The 20875-nt window shown below is 43.6% G+C and overlaps 1 protein-coding gene across 1 annotated transcript in view; it reads left to right on the top strand.

Annotated features, from left to right (window-relative positions):
* anks1ab (ankyrin repeat and sterile alpha motif domain containing 1Ab) overlaps positions 1–19183 on the top strand; it is a gene marked incomplete at its 5' end in the record, with an annotated part of 82296 nt that extends 63113 nt beyond the window's left edge. Inside the window, 3 exons of the mRNA XM_080728297.1 lie at positions 7552–7689; positions 10493–10672; positions 15462–19183. Of these exons, the coding sequence (XP_080584423.1) occupies positions 7552–7689; positions 10493–10672; positions 15462–15581 (438 nt within the window). The 3' untranslated portion in view covers positions 15582–19183. The remainder of the gene's footprint in view (positions 1–7551; positions 7690–10492; positions 10673–15461) is intronic.
* Between the last annotated feature and the right edge of the window lie 1692 nt (positions 19184–20875).

Raw genomic sequence — 20875 nt, 5'->3', positions numbered from 1 at the left:
CCTCACTCGCATCCATTGGTGCGTTATGCGTTTTTTCCGACTTTATATCGCCCATCCCCATGTCCAGATTTTTTTTTCCGGTGATATGCACGGCAGCACGTCATTACTTTCTTTCTGACAGTGGATTTCTCTCTGTCTGTCTGTCTGTCTGTCTGTCTGTCTGTCTGTCTGTCTGTCTGTCTGTCTGTCTGTCTGTCTGTCTGTCTGTCTGTCTGTCTGTATATATAAAGATATTGGCGAAGCATACGTTGTGCCATTGACCGTTAAAATGTTTAATTGGCCAGTAATTATAAAGTCCACCGGACACTGTGACCGGCTGGGAAAATGTCTCCCTTAGTATCATTTGGCTCCCTTTAGGCTATTTTATCAGATTTAATCCTATTATTCTTATTATTATTTGGTTAAAGTAGTAGGCTACAACCATTAAAACAACATCATCATTTTTGTATCATGATCTGTCAGCATGGTTTAAATCCCGAAGGGTGAGCGTGCTGCTTCTTCTGTGCTGTGCGCTGTTAAAATCAGCCTATTCCTTCGTCGTACGATGGTGACGCGCGTTGAAAATATCAGAGCTACAAGCTCACAACTCGTCGCAATTCGCCACGCTATGAGCTTGTATATCTGCTATAGATACGCAACACGGCCATACGGCCATCAAGCTTCATAGCTGCGCTGGAGACCCTGGAGTCGGGGTTTACTGTTACAGAACCGTACGGATTCCGTGGCTATAATCGTGGATAATCTATGGATTCCGTGACACCATACGTAGATTAATTCGTAGGCTATTGTGTGGCGGCGGTGGCGCACAGGCAGTTCACTTGCACCCACTTTATTCACTTATTTTTTGGTGAATAAATACAGTAAACAAACATTCCTATTCCTATCCTATCCTAGACAGTAGGCCTATTAATTTAATCAAAATATCAAAATTCATTCAATTTGTCCACACATCCAGTGTGGAAGGAAGACAGACAGACAGACGGACAGACGGACAGACGGACAGACAGACTGATTGATTTCATTTTCCCATTGCACATGCATATAGAGAACGTCAAGTCAGTCAGTTCAGCACCACAGCCCCTCATCACACAGATAGACAGCTGTTAAAAGTGGTTGCACTTATATGAAACAGAAATAGGCCTCTAATATTTGACAATTTGGCCAATGTTTAATTTGTCACGGTTACTGTTGAGTGAGAAAATGGTGTCGTGTTAATCATCTGGGGACAAAATAATTTGGGTCCCAACCTCAGTTACCAATGAATCAATTAGCGCGGTCATTATTTGCTTTCAAGGAAAAACAAACAATAGATGTGTGAATTAGCCAGTCATTAGCTCCTGCAGCTGTGACGAATATGGTGGACTGATCACCAATCAAGTGATCAAAGCAAAGGCAATTCATGGTGGTAATCGAGGGTTGTGAGTCTCACAGCTGAAACAGGGAACTGCATGACATAACAGTGAGAGAGAAGGTTGCAAATAGGAAAAAGTAGGCTAGGCCTAGTTTAATGACACAGAGAGAGAGAGCGTCGGTGCAGTCATTCAGTCAGACAGACAGACAGACAGACAGACAGACAGACAGACAGACAGACAGACAGACAGACAGACAGACAGTTGCACCGGGCACCGCCACCTAAATCTTCTCCCCCACAATCTCTTTATTCCGTAACGGAATTCATCAATGACGAGGGCTTTCCAACTGTTCCCTGCAAATAAGCCATGTGTATAGGCTATTATATTCCTATCCTATACGCTATGCCTAATATAATATAGCCATGGGCCGATTTGTGGGTCTTACTTATTATTGTTATTTAATTATTATTGTTATTTAAAACTGATGTCATCATTGAAATAAATATGCCTTTTACAGAACACTTAATGCCTGGGGTTTAATTTATCGCAAGAAAGTTCTAATTTGGTTTGAAAAGTATAGGCTATGAATGAAGAATGAATGAGCTTTATTACCGGTATCATTGTTGCATAAAACAAGTTCAAGAACAACGAAAGTGGAGCAAACCTTTATTGTTAAGACAAAACAATAAGTTAAATTTATAAAAAAAAAAAAAGTATAGATATAGCCTACGAAGTAAAAAAAAAAAAAAAAAAAAAGTCCCGTCTCACAGCTAATAGTGCATGAGCGCAGCTATATAAAAAGCTGTTTTTTAAGCCTGTGGATCTTTTAAAAAGGCAGCAGTTCAAACAATGGGATAGGTCTTTGATGATGCTGCGGGTCTTTGGCAGTGGTGGAAAAGGTATACAGCCTACTCAACTGTTTTACTTTTTAATGTAAAAGTATCAATTATGCAATGCAATGTAGAACGGCGAGCTCCATTTGTGTTGAACACCACGGAGCGACCGTCTGTCTAGTCGCCCCGGTTCTAACGAGGGGTCGCGGCGATCCAACGGCCAGCCATTCTGGAGCTCTACGGTCGTTTATAGTTTCAGCCAAAGTAGCCGATCTACAAGCAGCGCGCGCCGGGCAACAGAGTGCGAGCGAGGAGGTGGACCAGAACTATAGACAGTTCCTGCACTGCTAATTATTTCAAATAATAAACAAACAATTAGGTGTGGAAGGGCTTCAGTCAATGAATCAAAGAGAGTCCGAACATCGGTTTACTCCCCTGGGAGATCAATGATATAGGCCAAGGCTGTTGATGGGCCAATTAAGTTGTGTGCTGCTGTTTAAATAAACGTCCACTCTCGTCTCTCTCTCTCTCTCTCTCTCTCTCTCTCTCTCTCTCTCTCTCTCTCTCTCTCTGTCTGTGTCTCTGCGCTCCGCGCATGAAGCGTCTCCATTTGGACATGATTTGGAACAGAGCGAGAGAGAGATGGAGAGAGAAAGCGAGGGAGCAAAAAAAATCCTGCCTACAGGATTACGTTTTGTTCTTCTGGTTTAAGTTCATCATGGCTCGGTCAATTATGAAGCGATTAAAACAAATAAAACGTCACCTCTTCCTTGGAAAGCCCCACTTCCATGGACTGTATTGTGTCCCTATTACATCTAAAGATGTAGACCTATAACGTTGGCTGATCTACCAGTGCGCCATGCAGTGCGCTCCCAAAATGGACATTTCCCGACATTGATTTGCTATATAAAACCATATTTGATAGATATAACTATCATCTACAATTAGGCCCTACTTATTGTAGAGAACGTTATAGGCTATATAGGGTATTTTAGCCTAGTGCGCAATGCCACCCTGGCAATGCCGATACGAAATTAATATGGCATTCATATTATTCAAGTTATTATACAGCCTACCAAAAGCTGTATGGTTTAAAGTAGGCCTAATTAATATACGTATAGGATATACTGCAGCACTCGTGTGTAAAGCCCTGTGTTGGTTCTACTGTTCGCTTCACAATCACTTTTGTAGAATGCAACACAAACTCGAAGCACTGCGCTGTCAGCGCCGACTGCCGCCGAGTCGCCGACTGCGCCCAATGAATGCGTTTCTTGTGGGGAGATTTACAGAAGCGGAATATACCAAGTTAATCAGGGGGAACTTGATAAATATAGGGGAGTAAACACGTATGAAAAATATCAAAAGAAAACATTTTTTTAATACAAAATTCAACAAATTAAAGTTTCATGGACCCCCCTCCAGCCAAAATAAAAAAGTCATGGTCCCCCCTGACAATCAAATTATTATTTGAGAACCCCCCCTCGCTATGGACTATACCCACCTTAAGTATTAGACGAACGCTCCCTAAATGGTTCGAGTTTTAGTGTGCGCCGAAACTAGAAAGACTGTACCGACGCAGGCCGTGCGGCACAAATGCGGGGCCCTGAGCGGGGGGGCGGGGGGCGAGGCCTTTTTTATAACAGCGGGACTGCGGGGCGGGGCGGGCACACTTTTACTGCAGTCTGCATGGGGGAACCAGAGGCGTCAATTGGGTATGGCAAGCTATGGCAGCTGCCATACCTTGGCTACAGGGGGAAATAATAAAATGTTCTTTTCATCGTGCCTATTGCAGGTATGTAAGTAAGGTATGGCAACCACCAGTCATGTTGCCATACCTTAGCTTTTTCTGAACTGACGCCACTGCCCCAGGCAGCCAGTGACGTAGATATAGCGTAGGGATACCACTTCAAAGAATTGACAAGTTAACAATAACAATAAGCACACAGGCAGCAGCTATTATAATAGGCTATAGGCCTACTCACACAAGTTGACACAACAAGCAGAGAATCATGCTAAGATTTGCCTCCTGGCGTTCCTTGCAGCAAATTCTGCAATAACGTCTTTATAATCCAGTGTAGATACAGCATCCTGTTCTATTGCGATGATGGCAAGTCCACAAAGTCTCTCCTGGGACATGGTTGTGCGTAAATAGTTTTTTATCAGTTTTAACTTGGAGAAACTGCGCTCCCCAGATGCAACTGTGACGGGGATTGTCAGTAAAATCCGAAGGGCAATTTCACTGTTAGGGAATGTCCCTTTCCTCTTTTTGAGATAACGCAGTGTTTCCAGCGCAGTCTTGGCTTCCTTGGGCACTGTTACGCACAATACGCGCAGCTCAGTGAACAGGTCCTCTGCATTGATGTCAATTCAATTCAATTCAAAGGAGCTTTATTGAGAAAACATACGTTTACATTGCCAAAGCAAGTATCACAAATACAATAAAAAACAGTTGAAAATGGGGAACATATATACAGTTGGAGGGGGGTACAGCATTGAGTAAACAGAGCTATGTCGCATTGTGACATTTTATATACAGGGTACAAATAGCAGCATTTTTTTCCCCCTCAAAATGCATTTAAAGGTATCAGCTCTGTTTCATACTGTATGTGCAGTAGGTCTAGATGTCAATCCATGGTTTGTAGTCCTTAGGGTCACTAGACTGGGTTCCATCTGTTAATGTTGCTGTCAGAGACAAGCTCAAAGCCTCACACTTTCTCTTCAGTTCAATGTCATCTATTTCACAAAGTTTGGACAGGTTAAAAAGAAATCCAAACGTGCCCTCGAATTGTTTTATTTGTTTGAATCGATCGCGTAGAGCGGAGAGGGCCTGGTCCACTATTGGAATGAAATATTCCGTTTCGAAAAGCCGCTCTCCAGATAGAGGGATGTCTGCGTCTCTTCTCCGTTTCCCCGTCACGCGCGACTCTGTGAATAATGGCCTGACACCCATCTCCTCAGCAATCTCTTTTGCTGTTATTTTTGAAGACGTAAATCCAGTTTCTCTGTAGTTCTCCATGAAATTAACCAGTCCCTTAATATCAGACAAAGCCACATCCAGCTGCATATCCTTAGACTGCAAATCTTTGCTCACAGTGTTAACAGCAAACAAAATGTCATACCATATAACCATAGCCAGAATGAATTCAAAATTTTCCAGCTCAAAGTTGACCAGGGAAAGAGACTCGCTTTTAATTTTAGCGTCTTTAGTTTTCTCTGATACTTCCAGCAAAGCATCTTTAACATTTTTTATGTCGTGGCGTAGTACTTTGACACTCTCTACCCTACATTCCCACCTCGTTTCGGACAGTGGTTTAACGTTGAGAGAAACATGCGCTGTCAATATATCCCAACGATTAGTGGAAGGGGCAAATATTGTGTATATGCGTTGTACAACGCCAAAGAATGTCATTGCTTTTGTGCAACATTTTGCCATGTCTCCTAGGATCAAATTAAGGCTGTGACAACCGCATGGCATGAAATAGGCACGGGGATTTAGACGGAGTATGTGAGCCTGAACACCGTTATGCTGTCCTTTCATATTCGACACTAATGATTTCGTTTTGTATTGTGGATCCCAAATAATGTTGGTGAGTTTCCTTGTCTTGAATTCGCCTGACATGCTCTTGCATTATTGGGTCCCATTTGGCAATCATTTCTATGAGGCCTAAAAATCCACTTCAACTTGCAACTCAACACAGGTGCCAATGATGCGCTATAATTGCGCTTGATGATCTGTTGCGCATAAAAGTAATTAAAATTAGGCCTACTACTAGCCTATTCTGCTTTATGCAAATCTGACTCTAATGTGAAATCATGTAAGGACATTTGTATTTTTGGTCTGTAAATGGAAGGTGATTATGTTAATCACGACCGCACCGTTCGCTCTACCTTTGGATCGGCCCTGCAGCGCCAGGCCGTGCTCAGAGCTGAAGTTAACTAAACAAAACAAACAAATAACGAAATAAAGGTCTAAACACAACATAACTGAACAGAACTAAACAAATAATAAATAAAGCAATTTAACTGACAACTTAACCAGAAGGCAGCCATTCCAAAGGGCTCAACTTAGGAACACCAAACAAAACAAAAACAGTTAAATAAATAAATAAATAAATATAAATAAATTAACGAAATATGTATAGTCTCAATCAGTCAAGGATTAAAACATTTGGTTAAAATGCAAATATAAAAATGGGCAAAACAAATAAAATAACCAGCATCTGTTATTTTAGTCCATAAACACAACACACTTCTACTTAATATTTTAGTCCCAACCAGCAGGGCGCAAGGCCGTGACTCATGCATGCGCTGATCTGAAAGTTACATTTCAACATCACATCATCGCCCAAATAATAATAAATAATATATTCGGAATGGCGGGGTGTTTCCAGAAAATGAAACGAAATCTATTTGGTTTCACTTTATACTCTAAAGATTTAAAAGATCCATTTGGTTAACAACTCTCCATAATTTAGCTGTGGACCACTTGGAACTTCCCCCAAGGACCAACGGTGGTCCTTGGCCAACGGTGGTCCTTGGGGGGGGGGACCACCAGGACCACCAACTCACCAAAGGACCACCGGTGGTCCTTGAGGGTCTGTATTTTATCCCAATTCAAATAGGCCTATATAAAGCAAATTTGCTACGTCAGCCCTAAGGAGCACAGAGAGCAGCCAGACAGTGACAGACCAACGCATGCTCGCATGAACGTCTGGATGTTTTATTTGATATACACGTCTACACACACACACGCAGGTTTAGCGCTGAGAATCAAATGGGTGGCACACATCTCACACGTGCGTTCCAGAGCAGAGCAACAAGTCAATCACGCGTACAGTTCATGGCGGCGCTGCATTTGACCGTGTCGTCTCACGCATGATGGCCACATGGCCATTAGATGTATGCGTGCGTTAACACATGCGTTCGCCACAAACGCCTAACACTACGCGACCTCGCGTTCCCCTGTGAGGCACAAAAGAGAAGGCACACGGGGACGCGTGCCGGCGACGTTTGCGCGTTATGATTCAAAAGCCATTTGAAAATTACAGGAGACGTTCATGCGTTCAGTACAACACAGATAAAATCGAATGCGTGCGCGCGAGTGTAGCAACGTCCATGTGGCACGATAAAGCCGCCATACACACACACACACACACACACACACACACACACACACACACACACACACACTTCTCCTGCTCAGTACTTTGTCTCCCCCTCCTCTCTGTCTATCGATCTCTGGAAGCCAAACATTCTACTTGATGCTGTTAGCAGTTTAAATGCTCTCCATTAGCAGTGCATTTCCAGCTGTCCCTCACCTTCTTTCCTCTCCCCTCTCACCCATTGGGCCTCCCATCAATCATCAGACCATCGTAGCGGAACACGAGATCAGGAACATCTCGTGTGCGGCCCAGGATCCAGACGATCTCTGCACCTTCGCCTACATTACCAAGGATCTGAAGAGTGGACACCAGTTCTGTCATGTATTCAGCACTGTGGAAGTGGTGAGTGATGCACCCAAACAACAGGGGCCTCAACCCGTTTTTGTGCCTCAGAATATAATTATGTTCCCTCCTCTCTCTCTGACCCCTCATTTACACAGTCTCTGTGTCAATACAAAAGAACAAAAGCCAGTTCATCTTAATTATATCATACATACAGTACTCTACTACACCTCAATGGTTCCCAAACTTTTCAGCTCGAGACCCACAAGATACGTTTCATCTACAAGCTCAGAACGCATCACAATGACTCTCACAATGATTTTCACTTCTTCAAAAAATTATAGAAATCAATCTACTCTATAGCTATAGTGTGTTAAACCCCCCCCCCCCCCATCCTTTAGTTACTCATCCTTTAGCGATGCCCAGATGAAAACTGTCCTCCCTGCAACCATCTGAACAATGCTAAGCTAACGCTAATGCTATCTGGATGCGCGCGTGCATGACACCAGTCATGCTGCCATACGTTAGCTTTTGCTGAACTGACACCACTGGGGAAGGTACTGGTTGGAATAACGCGTTCCTTCCAATTCCCTCGCTACATCCAACCGGGGTAACTCCCCCCTTTCAGGTGAAAAGAAGTAGCTTGGACTCCTCAATCGTGGGATAAAAATGTTTCAGAAAAAAAATTATAATAATCTTTATTTATAGAGCATCTTTGAGACATAAATGCAGCTTTACAATAACATTAAAACTAAAATTAAATTAAATACAAAGGCCAAACAAAAGTCAGGAGTAAACTGAAGCCACAAGTTACAAGAAACATCCTATGGACAGGAATCGTCTTGATTGGTTCATTGGATCAGTTGTATTGAAATTCAACTCTTCTTCACAGTAAAGGTCAATGTTGCACTCCTTCCTTCTGTAGAGCAAAAGTTTATCTTTTAGTAAGTTCAGAGAAACACTTAACTGACACCAAGTTTCTTTGAGGACATGTGTCAAAAGGCCACCAGAAAAATGTTATATTAAAGCAGCCACTATCATAAAATAAAAAGCTTGCATTTGCTATTCTGGTGTCCTTTGGGTATAATAGGTCTCCTTGGAAATTCATACACCGGCCAAAATCTTAGGGGTAGAAATGCCTATAATACTGCCACTGACCAAATGTTTCATTATAGGATATCTTGGAAACACAAAGGAACTAAGGGAAAATAAAATAGCTTCTAGCATGATTAAAGTGAGTTCCATTAAAGAAGTAATTCAAAAGCTGTTACTGATTTAGCTAAGCCAAGGTCTGTGGGGCAAAGCAGTCCAAAGTTCAGAATATTAATAGCAAAGAAAGACTCTTTTCACAAAGCAGATAGAGGCTCTGTTCAGACTGCAGGCAAAGCCGATTTGTTTCTCGAATACAATCTTCAGGACTGACTGACTGACACTGTTCTTTATAAGTGATTAGATTAAACCAGTGTAGTCAAACAAAACAGCAATCAATGGATGATGGAGATCTCTTATCTGTTATCAGAAGTGAAAAACTTCTGTTTTTCACTTCTGTTATTATGAGTGTTCTTCAGTACTGTAGTACCACCTGGTATGGATGCTTGTCTGCAGCACAAGTCACAACTACTGTAACAACTGAACATTTGTTCAAAGATAGTTGGACAACCACTTCAGAGGCTATATACAACTACATACAGTATGACAACAGCATTCTAAGGTTGGCAAGAAATATTACCTCTAACAGTAGCCATGTGTTGCATAGAGAATATAGGTTGCTGCCTTCAGGAAGGAGATACAGTGTTCCAGAATACAATAAGGTCAGACTAAAAAGGTCCTTTGTTCATCAGTCGACTTTAAGGCTTAATCAGGAGCTTAGCCATAGGTAGGCTAAGCGGTGGACATTGCTCTTGTCTGTGTTATCCTTATGTATGTAACCCTGTTTTTTTGTTCCCTTGTGTCAAATGTTTGTATATGTGTTTTGCATACATGGCTGCTGTGTCGCAAGACAAATTTCAGTGTGAACTGACAATAAAGTACTATATCATATCATATATCATATCTCACCTTGCATGCAATTTCTTTAGTTACGGTATAGAACTTTGGTTCCTAGCAATCCATCCTTGACCCCCTGGAACCCCCTCAAAGACCCATAGAGGTCCCTGGACCCCACTTTGAGGACCACTGGCCTATAACGCAATGCTTCACAACAGATCGATTATGCAACTGCAAAGCACACACGAATAGATTCAGAGAGAAAACGAAAGGCTCGAATAACAGAAACACCAGAAGCTGCAGACCTCCTGCGACAGTCAATCAAAACACGAACCGCTAGACCGAACAGCGGCAAAAACAATTGCTTTGGGATTTGTTGTTGAGTTTTCTGACTCCTATCCGATTTTTCCTACCCATTGTTTCTCTCTCTCTCCCTCTGTTTGCCTCTCCAACTGCAGGGCCCCTCCGTTTTGTATTCAATACACTGCTTAAACTGATCTTGTTCAGGGACGTGCAGAGATTGTTAGAGAGGCAGGGGCTGAAATTTATAAAAGGGCCTTTTGGTGAAAATATCGAAAATAGCAGACCTCCAAGCTCACAACGTGTTGCGCTGCGACACGTTGTGAGCTTGGAGGTCGGCTATTTTCGACCTCGATACCACACTGAACTAAGCATAATCAAGTCAGTACTGGAGATGTGGCGTCACAGGCATGGATTTCTACACAGAGAGGGCAATTCTTTCAACATAGTAAAAACTGCATTCATGGTCTGGAGAGGGCACTTTTTACAGACGGGTAAAAGGGCAAGGGCTCAAGCCCCTTTTGATGTCTATGTGTGTGATACGTGCCTGATCTTGTTATTTTTTTCATCTCCACAGACCCAGACCTATGAGATCATCTTAACACTGGGACAGGCGTTTGAGGTGGCCTATCAGCTGGCTATGCAGGCCAGAGCCAGACACTTTGTCCCGCCCTCAACTCTGCCCTCAGAGGTCATTGAGACCAAAACCAGCCGACCTGTGTCTCAGTTGTACAGCAGCAGCATGAGGAGATCGACAGTGAGTACCACCCACACAAATACATGAGTAGCACTGCTTCTCAGCGTCTGCTCCGGGGCCCACCAGGGGTCCAAATGGACCCTTAACCCGTTAAGACCAGAGGGCGATTCTACAAATACCTTCTAAATCAGTAACTTTATCAAACCTTCTCGTAATTCAAAATGATTCAGCATTTTTCAAACAATCTTTTTCAAAATTTAAAAAACGAGCAGATGTACAAGCTTGTATTATCTGCTATTTTTGAATAGCCAGCGCGATGCTTTCCCGGCATTAATAGGTTCTGTAACTATTCTAAGTAACAATTGGCAATATTTTAGACCCTTGGGACCCCAATCTACCCTGTAAGATTGTCTGTGTTCATTTAAGAGCGTACAAATGGGTTCCATTTGTGTACACTCTCAAAGTTACTGACCCGTGAAGGTCTGCTTGGACCCTCTGGGGGTCCCGGGAACGGCGGAACCCGGCGTTGAGAACCAGTGACGTGTAGAGAATGTACTTCTCCATTCAGAGCAGCGCTGTGCTTTCAGTGTCCGACATGGAAGAGAAAGTAATCGATCTCCATGATGCGTCTGTGTCAATACTAAGTGTCAATACTAAGTGTCACAGTGTCCCCTAAGAAAGTACAAGTGGCTGCGGTGGACATAGAAGTGGGGCACTTCTATGCCTATATTCCTATACCCAGGGACGTGCTGGGCCCCTGATTCAGCCCGGGAAAAAGAGTTGGAGTGGCCCTCATTTTTCTTTTTTTTTTGTTGTTATATTTCGTCGTTGTCGGGTGGAAACCTTGTATGTCCAAAACCGTTTGTTTTGTATTTATCATTTTAAAAATGATTTAAACTAGTGAAAACAGATCTACAAGCACACAACGCCTTGCGGTGCGAGGCGTTGTGTGCTTGTAGATCTGCTGTTTTCACTACTTTTGTGCAACGGCCTTGTATGATGAAGCAAAGTAAATTTGAAACTTGGAGATACAAGGTTTCTGCCCGACAGTGACGATTTACTTGGAACGAAGGCAGACATTTTATTTTTATTTTTTTCCTAATGGCAGGCCTGGACCGGCCGGGAATGAACCGGCCGTTCGGGAGTTGTCCCGCTTTTCCCAATGGCCAGCACGTCCCTGCCTATACCTATACTTATCTGTGCCACCATCCTATGAAGAAAGCATGGTGCTGTGTGTGTGCCGGGGGTCATCAATATGTCAGTCAGGCCCGGCGCTACGGGGGGGCCTGCTGGGGCATCGCACCCTCAGTTGCAAGTTGTGCCCCCTCAGTTTATATTCTATGTAAAGTCAAGACAATATCCAAAACAACACAAATATTGGCTGAATATTATTATTGTCATAGAGATTACAATAACAGTATTGAAACACAGTTTCCCCCTATAATACTTTTCTGATTATTATTACTCTCGTCTAATCTGCAATTTAAAATCACCTAAACCACAGCGCAGTAGCAGCAGCTGTTATTTCAGCTCCCAAAACTGGCATCTGTTGTAGGTATTATAGATAATAAAAAGAATGTTCATTATTACTAGCCTATATAAAAAAAGATGTGCCCCTCACAATTTTCAACAGCTCTCTTAGTCATTTCGTCAGTACACTGGCGAATGTGTCCGTGGCAAAGACTTATTGGCCTTGTCTGTGGCAAATGTTAGGTGTACTACAACACTATGGCACTAGTATTAGTGGTTCTCAAATATTTTATTTGCAAGGACCACCATCTCTCTGAGAGTGTAAAAATGGAACCAAGTCCACTTGGTTCCATTTGTACACTCTCAGAGTTACAGACCTGTTATGGTCATTCAGGGCTATCTCTTTATTCTGGTAACGTTTATTGTCCTCTCATTTTGTATGTGCGTTGCACCACTAGCCAACATAGCGATGACCCCTGGTGTGTGTGTGCGCGCGTGTGCGTGCGTGTGTGGGTGTGTGTGCTTGAGCGGGTTTGGTGGAGAGAGGTGTGTGTGCATGTGTGCTTGCATGTGCCTCAGCCTCTACTGTATTTATTCTGAAGGTGCCCCCGGCCCTTCGGCTCAAATTAGACCAGAGGTATGTCAGTGTGCCTCCATATAGCCAGATCAGGAGGCACAGACCAGCCTGTGACTGACGCTTCCCTCTGCCACCTACAAAGGAAGATTTGCTGTGCGCATCGGTGAAAGTGATGACTCATTATTTCTCTACCAATCTTGGCCAGTTTCACCCCCCCCCCCCCCCCCCCCCACACACACACACACACACACACACACACACTCTCCCCAAACTCCAAACTCTGAGTCACTCGGATAGAGGGTAATTTTATTTGTTTCTCTCCTGCGGGGCATACGCGAGAGACACATGATTAATGCGTAGCGTTATTTCTTGCTTACAGTCAGGGGGTGCATGATTTCCCCTGGGACACTTCGGAGCGCTTGTCTCCCTCCCGCAGGCGCCGTGTGTGCATCCTATGTTTGCTCAGCGTGGACTTGAGTACGTTGCGTATAAATGTTTGCATATCCCCCCCCCCTAGAGCTATACGCACTGATGTATTGACCTCTCCCGCTGCATGTAATGAGCACTCAGTGATCACTGTCACCTGAGAGAACTGCACCGTTGGGCACACTGTGCGTGTGCACGCTGCCGAGCCACGTGCTCCTGCGGGCCCCACAAATCAGCTCTCGCTTTACTATCCGCCCCATAAAGATAATATATGGAGTAATCACTGAGATGCATAATGGGTGCAAACTGGTGGTATAGCCGGGACGAGGCCTCGGATTCAGAGCAAACGGCCGGCGAAAAACTCATCAGCAGTTTTCCTTCCTTTTTGGGGGGTGTTTTTTTATGTACTCGGTGACTCGCTGTCTTTGATTTGACATTGAAGTATGCCACACGTCATAGTTGACTTAGGTTGGAAATGGGTCGTGGACCATAATGCGATAGGGTTTCTTCAAAGACACATTATACAAATTATACCAACAACACGAGTAGTAGTGCTGGCATTTCTTAATGTAAAAAAACAACAACACCAACAACAAAACATAACATTTGGTATAACCGGGTAGTCCTTTCTGAATACCAGAAGCCACACTATCTCCCTTTGCCAGGAGGAATAGAGCTGGGAAGTTTGACATCATTTGCACATTCTACCTGGTTCAAGTTTTTTTCCCCCCATTCTGGATTCCCATAGACTTTTTTCATATCGTGTCATATAAGAACTGTGTTCCAAACATAAACAAATTATCTCAGCGGTTTGACTCATATGGATATGAAGAATCAACTGATGGTGAGAAAACGATAATGTAACTGTCGCCAAATTAGTTACATTTTCACCAGAAACAGACTGTATCAAATATTAGTGACTGTGACTATCATAAACCATACAGAGCCACCTCCCCGGCAATATCGCAGAGACCGTTTGTTTATTTTTGGACCACAATGCTTATATGAGACGATTTTAAGATGACTCAATGTTATTCTCCATAGAGAAATTACTTCCACGAACCGGGGGATGAGCGAGTGACGTCATGACTTCGTTACTCTATTCTGCTTAGGGGGAGGGGGCTTCCCCTTTGGATGAGAAGTGGATGTTTGGTCCCCCCCCCCCCTTATACTATTTAGACTCCTTTATTTTCCATTTGGTGCACATTTTTAATGCTTCTGTCCCTCTTCTTTCTCTCCCCCCCCTTTTTAACATTTCTTTATTCTTGTCTTCTTGGTCGTCCTGCCTTCCAGGGTGGCCCTCCGCTAGAATGCCGCTGCTGTCACTGTCACACGTGTACCACCCACCGTCCCTCCTTCCTCCCGTTGCACTCTGTTAGCCCTGGAGTCCAGGTCCTTCTATTTCCTTTCCTCTATTCATCCCTCCATCATTCACACATGTGATCACCCCCCCTCCCCCCTCTCCCTTCCTTTTCTTGCTCTGGCGTGCCGCAGTGCACTTTTTTTATCTCCCGGTTCCGTTGCCCTGAATATTTCCGAACACAAACGTTGTCCACGTTACTGTTCCTTTCTCATCCCCTCATCTCCATCTTATGTTTTTTTTAGACGTTACTAGCTCTGTTCTTTTTTTTTTTTTTTGGTGATTATGTGGTTTTTCAGGGAAGAGAGAGTCTTTCTGTGACTTCCATTACTTATAAGGTTTTCATGAGGTGCTTGGTTTAAATCGCAGGTGTTAATTGTGTAGCAGTCATCACCAAGTAGTTGGTTGAAGTGGTTTCTGTAAGTTCCTTCTCCTCTAAAGCTTCTGGAAATGTAATATTGGATTTACTTTCTCTAATGTTTTCTTTAACAAACACGGATTTCCATGAACAGGATATATAGGTGAAGATCAGATTTTTTTTAAAAGGCAATCTTGCTTATTCTAATTAACATGTTTATGATGAATACAATATGTATGATGCATTACAAAACCCGTAACTGAATGACATTAATCTTACATGTAGCCTTGCAGGCGACTGTTAACGGTCTCATCTTTCGGCAATGTCATAATGGCAAGACCTATCCGTGTTAAGAGCGCACGCTGCCATCACTCTGTTTGAACCCATGGTTTCGGCTTGTTTCGCTGTTTGTTACATGTGCACTCCGCCCCCCTCTAGTGGACCTGCTTGTCAGACGTCATCATAACCCATGCTGGTGGATTTGAGCCCTGCTTGTCTGTGACGCTACCATGAATCACTGGACTGTACCTCTGATCCACATGCACGTGTGTGAGCCGAGGACATGTCAGTGTGTGGCCGTGGCCGCGGCCCCCCTAACGCTGCCTCCACCAGTCTCACGTCCTCCCTCTCAACCCCCCTCCCCCCTCCCCCCCGGCAGATGGACCCCCTGGAGATGGACCCAGACATGCAGTCCCTGGGCAGCACCAACTGGCTCTTGGACCACCGGGACTCCAACAGGCGCCCCGCCAGCACCAAGTACGAGACCACCATATTCTGATAACTGATACCTGCGCCCCGTCCCGCCCCCGCGCCCACCCCAAACCCCCGTTTCCTCTCTGCCACCCCTTTGCAGCAACATCCTGCCCCGTGGTCTCTACCTAAACCTTCTCCCCCACAAACTCTCTCTCTGTGCCACTCTCATACATACACGTGAGACCTGTGCCTTCTCACTGTGATGGTATAGCATTCTGCAGGGCTGCCCACTTACCCCCGTGCCCACTCGTTTGCCCCGTCGACCTATACGCCGACCTTCCACCTGCCATGACCGCCTCCTCCCCGGCTCCCCCTCTCCCCCAAGCACCACCACATCCCCTTGGCAGCCTCCAACCCCTCCTTCTCTCCTGCTGCTGCTGCCCTTGATGGCAGCCCGGAATGGATTGGTCCTGGATTGTACTCTACATTTTTTCCAAGGGGCCTCGCCCTCTCAACCAAACTGCCTCCTCCTATTCCTCCTCTGACTGACATCTTGCGTCTGCATCCTAATCCTCCCGACCCCAGCATTAGCCTCCTCATCTTTGAAGAGGTGCTGTTTTATTAAAATATTCACACCTTTTTGAAAGCCAATCCACCCCCGGCCTAACGCTGAATTAGCGTTGTTTGACTTATGGCTAGGTTGGCGATGTGAACTAAACTTGAGACTTTGTTACAATCCATCATGTATTGCTGAAGGGGCCGATATTAAGAAACTGTGAATGGGCCCGTTTGGTTAAAAAAAGAGGAAAGGAGAAAAAAAGCCAACAGTTAATTCCCAAATGTGTTACCTAGCCTATCCAGTTACACCTGACCTTATGGCTTCTGGTCCTTCTCTAAAAAACACTTTCTCCCTTATCTTCTTTTAACTCCCTGGATCATTTCATGTCACTTATTTTGCCCCAAAGACAGTTAATGTGTTTCCCTTTTCCCATCTGTAGCTTGTCCTGTCATACCAGGCATCTACCACTGTGAGGCACTATGAGGAGGCCGTTTTGCTAGCATGGGATGCAAGATGGAGATTTACCCAGTGGAAAGACAAAAGCAGCAACGTTTTTTCTACGCATTTGTACAATAATCATAATGTGATGGATCGCTCATCAATCTCTCACTGATGTCTAAAGTGTCAAAATGGACCAAGTACTGAGCCCTGTGTGGCCCCTGTGCACACACACACACGCACGCACACACACACACATACACGCACACACACACACACACAGGAGGACACATTTTCCTACGCTCTTAAGGACAGTAGCCTTATTACTTGTCCGTTTACCTATAATCAGCTGAGCTTCGCCCTCCGATACCAAACCACAGCTCCCACCCTCCACAACTGCACGTCTCCCTCCTTGCTTTTTGAAAAGACTCAACAGGACTTCTGAATTTCCAGAATTTGAACCGTGGAAAAGGAGTGGCGTTTCTATGATGGTACAGTTTTGTCCACGAAGAAGACGGTGTAGCCTGTTACTCAGCCTGGCCTTTGTTGTACTGCCCCTGTGCCTCTCAGCATCCATGGTAGCACTGAGAGTCTGCAGCTGTCAAATGCAGAACACACTGTGTTAAAACATGGCACTATCCCTTTCAATGACTGCTTTTTCTTTCTTATGGTGCAAATATTATTCAATTTGTAATGTTTTTTTTTTTGATGGGCAGGGGTTTAGAGAAACACTTTGTCAAGAGTATGTTTAAAAAAGGGGGGAACATGAAGGAATGCTAATACTGATATAACCAGATGCAAATTGAAACGAAAGAAACAATATCACCAGGAGCATAGTGGTATTGGATTTGCTTTAAGCCTGAGTTATACTTGGTTGCATGCCGTGTAGCACACTGAAAATAGAAGATCTACAAGCTCAAGACACGTTGCTAGGGCAACACATTGTGATCTTGTAGATCAGGTATTTTTGGTACGCGTCACCGGCGCTTAACTAAGCATAAATCACCCTTTAGACTATTTTTGTCATCGACATGTAATATCCCCAGAGTGATTTTGTTTGATTCTAACGTGTTAGTCAGCCAAAGCACAAAGTGCTGCACATGTCCCAACATAGCATCTTATTATCGTGATTACACGGGTAGCTATCCATGCCGTCTCACATCAATTCAACATTAGGTAGGGCTTGTGGAAAGTGTGTCACTTGGGAAATGACGAGCAGCGGAAGCGAGCAATTCCCTGTTTCTGAGGAGCCAAATCTAAATGTTGCTGGGCACCACGTCCATGGAAAATGGATTTGATATGCTGAAAATTCTGACACCATTTTGTTTTATGCTTTTATTATGCACTGTGACTCAACGCTCGTCTGGGGGTCTGCACACATAGCCCTGTGGGTTCTCCCTCGTCTGCACTACTACCTACTGTGCGTGCTGTATGCCTTGTTTACTTGTCATGTCCTCATCGAGGGGTTTGGACTGTTACATCACTGTCCTCATTATTGTTTGTGTGCGTGCTGCAGGAGTAGTGAGGTATTTGCATTGAGCCCCTCTCCAGAAGACAGTGTTTGTTGAATACAAGGTCTCTCTGGAGACCGCCTGGGAGGCATTGGCTGGCCTGTGTGTGTGGTGCTTATGGCGCTGTGTTCTGACTGTTAACCGTCAGCTTCCACGGACTGATGCATGTGGCAGTGTGTCGTTTGTGTTTTTGTACTCCGATGCACTTGGCCTTGTCGCAGGTCTCTGTATGTACTGTAGCAGTGTCTTGTTTCGTTTCACCCCATGTCCCATTTGCTTTGCTTTATTTTTATGTTCTCCTCTCTTCGTTCCACGTCACGGCAACTCCACTCATCCATCCATGTATCCACCGTCGTCATTTCTCAGGCATTTAGTAATTTGATGTTCGTTCTTTGTGTGTATGTCGCCAAGACACTTTCAACCTGCTCTAGTATGGATGCATAATATGAAAGCATTACATTTTTAATGAGCAGAAGCTTTATAAAGCGAACACAAGTTGTTGGTGGCATGATATGGCTGTGCATGTTCTGGTCTTTTTAACATCAGTGTTTCTCCTGTGTAGCTCACTCCAACCTTCAAGTTTCCGGATACCAGGCTGTGAGTTGAAGGGGAGCAGCCGATGTGAGTGCGTTTGCGTGTGTAAAAGTAGCAAGGGGCAGACGAGTGGGAAGAGATAGAAAGAAACAAGAGAGAAAATAAGAAGAGGTAAGCGCTGCGTGAAGTGCTCGAAGCCAAACAGAACTACCTTTGCCAATTAGATCTCACGCTATATGTAGCACCCCTTTCTCCCTACACTGACCCAATATGAATCCCAACACACACAAGAAGGTAACCCGCTTAGCATTGGCTAGGTAGGGCCTGTCTCTCACTCCTGTCTTGAGAAAGGTCAGTCAGAAAGGTCAGGTCTATTTAACGGCCTCCTTGTGACTGTCTGATCTTGTCAATGTAGGTACTGTAATGCATAGAGACACATTAGAGCATTATAGAGAGCATTTCTATTGATTCAGGTCTATTGGAGATATTGTTACTGTGAGAATTATTAAGGGTATACAGAAATGTAATTAAAATGTAGAGAAAAAAAACTGTACCAGCATACAATGCTTTGCCCATGTTTGTGGACAGAGTATGGTTTGTCAATGATAATGTGATACTGTTTCAAATTTCAAAGCAATATATAAATGAAATTAAATAATACAATGGGAAAAAAGAAGAATCCTTTTCAAGTATATCCTTTGCTTGCTTTCGGTTGAATATATTACAGAGTAACTGATCAAGCCATACAACACAACATGAATCACAAGACCGTTAATGTACAGTATACTACTATATATTTGGTTCATCTTTAAAAGTGCTGCACTTTTTTATGATAAGTGCTTACGTTATACATGCTCATTTTTAAACAATCTCACATCACATAAGATAAAGACAATGAAGGGAGAAAAATAAAACATCAATTACAATCTAATAACGGTATTTACAGTATTATTATTTGCATAATTTCTTTGGTACGTTGCTTTTTCCTGATAATAATCCTGAGTGTGGTTGGGAAGTGAAACAGACCAAATGACTCCACTCATCTCCCAGCCTGTGGAGTGTTGTGGTTGTCATCATGTGACATAATGCAGTGATTCTCAACCTGTGGGCCTCCAAAACACACTTTAATGTGATAATATTATCATTAAAGTGTGTTTTGCCAATTATATAATAACATTGATATAAAGAAAATATGTTGAAAAAATAAATACAACTGTATGGTATTGTTTTCTTTAAAACCTTGAGAAGTGAGTTTTCATCGTGCTCCTGCTGTAAGTTCCATCGGTCCAATCCGGAACACAATCAACTGATTGATCATTATATAAAACAAAATAAAACAGAATGCATGGCTGTGGTGTTAATTTGTGGTCAGGTGGGTGGGCCACTGGACCACCAAAGCTTTGGCCTCTGATATAGAAAAGGTTGAGAACCACTGACATATTTGGTGCAGGGTCTTGCTGCAACTTACAAGCAGAAATAAATGAATGCCAGTAACCAGCACTGACAGAGGTTTAACCTTGATAATAGGGGTGCAACTAATCAAGTTAAGTGATTATTAAAAATATATATACCGGTATTCTATTATTTTATAAATGGATCGATTAATCATAGATCCCTATTTTTGGCATGTATTAGGCGAAAAACTAGAACAGATCCACAAGCTCACAACGTGGTATGATCCGATGAGTTGTGAGCTTGTAGATGCAGTATGTGTGTGTGTGTGTGGGGGGGGGGGGGGTCTCAATTATTTGATTAATCGAAAAGGTAATCAAGATGATAACTACAGCCTTTAGGTTATTACAAAATAATGCAGCATCAAGGTTAAAGTTCTGCAAGTGCTGATGTTTTTACCTACTAAAGGCAATGCACCAGCAGGCTTATTGTTAACACAGGGCTCTATTTTGATTGTCTTAAGTACCAGCTCTTATGCCTTAACTTAAAGGCCTGTCCATACTGTCTCCGACCACCAAACCTTTCGTCGGAAAGGTCCAGTTTAACTACAAAATGAGGCCACTCGCATCTTCTGAAAAGCATTATAAAGCATTCCAAATTAGAGTTCCTAAGGCTGCACATCAGAAAGTCGGAACTCTCCGACGAAAGGTTCGTGACAGTATGGACAGGCCTTTAAGTTAAGGCATAAGAGCTGGTACTTAACTAAGACAATCAAAATACAGCCCTCGAGTGTGCAAAACATTAGGAACAAACTATGTCTCTGGGAAAGAGTCTGAAGCCAAATACTTAGTCATACATGCCAAAAATTACAGATGTACAAGCTCACAACACGTCACAGAGGTGACCCATTGTGAGCTTGTAGATCTGCTATTTGGCATGCGACCA

Source organism: Nannobrachium achirus (genome assembly GCF_963921795.1).
Source record: "Nannobrachium achirus genome assembly, chromosome: 6".
Classification (NCBI taxonomy): Eukaryota; Metazoa; Chordata; class Actinopteri; order Myctophiformes; family Myctophidae; genus Nannobrachium; species Nannobrachium achirus.
This window is presented reverse-complemented; position numbering and strand designations above follow the sequence as displayed.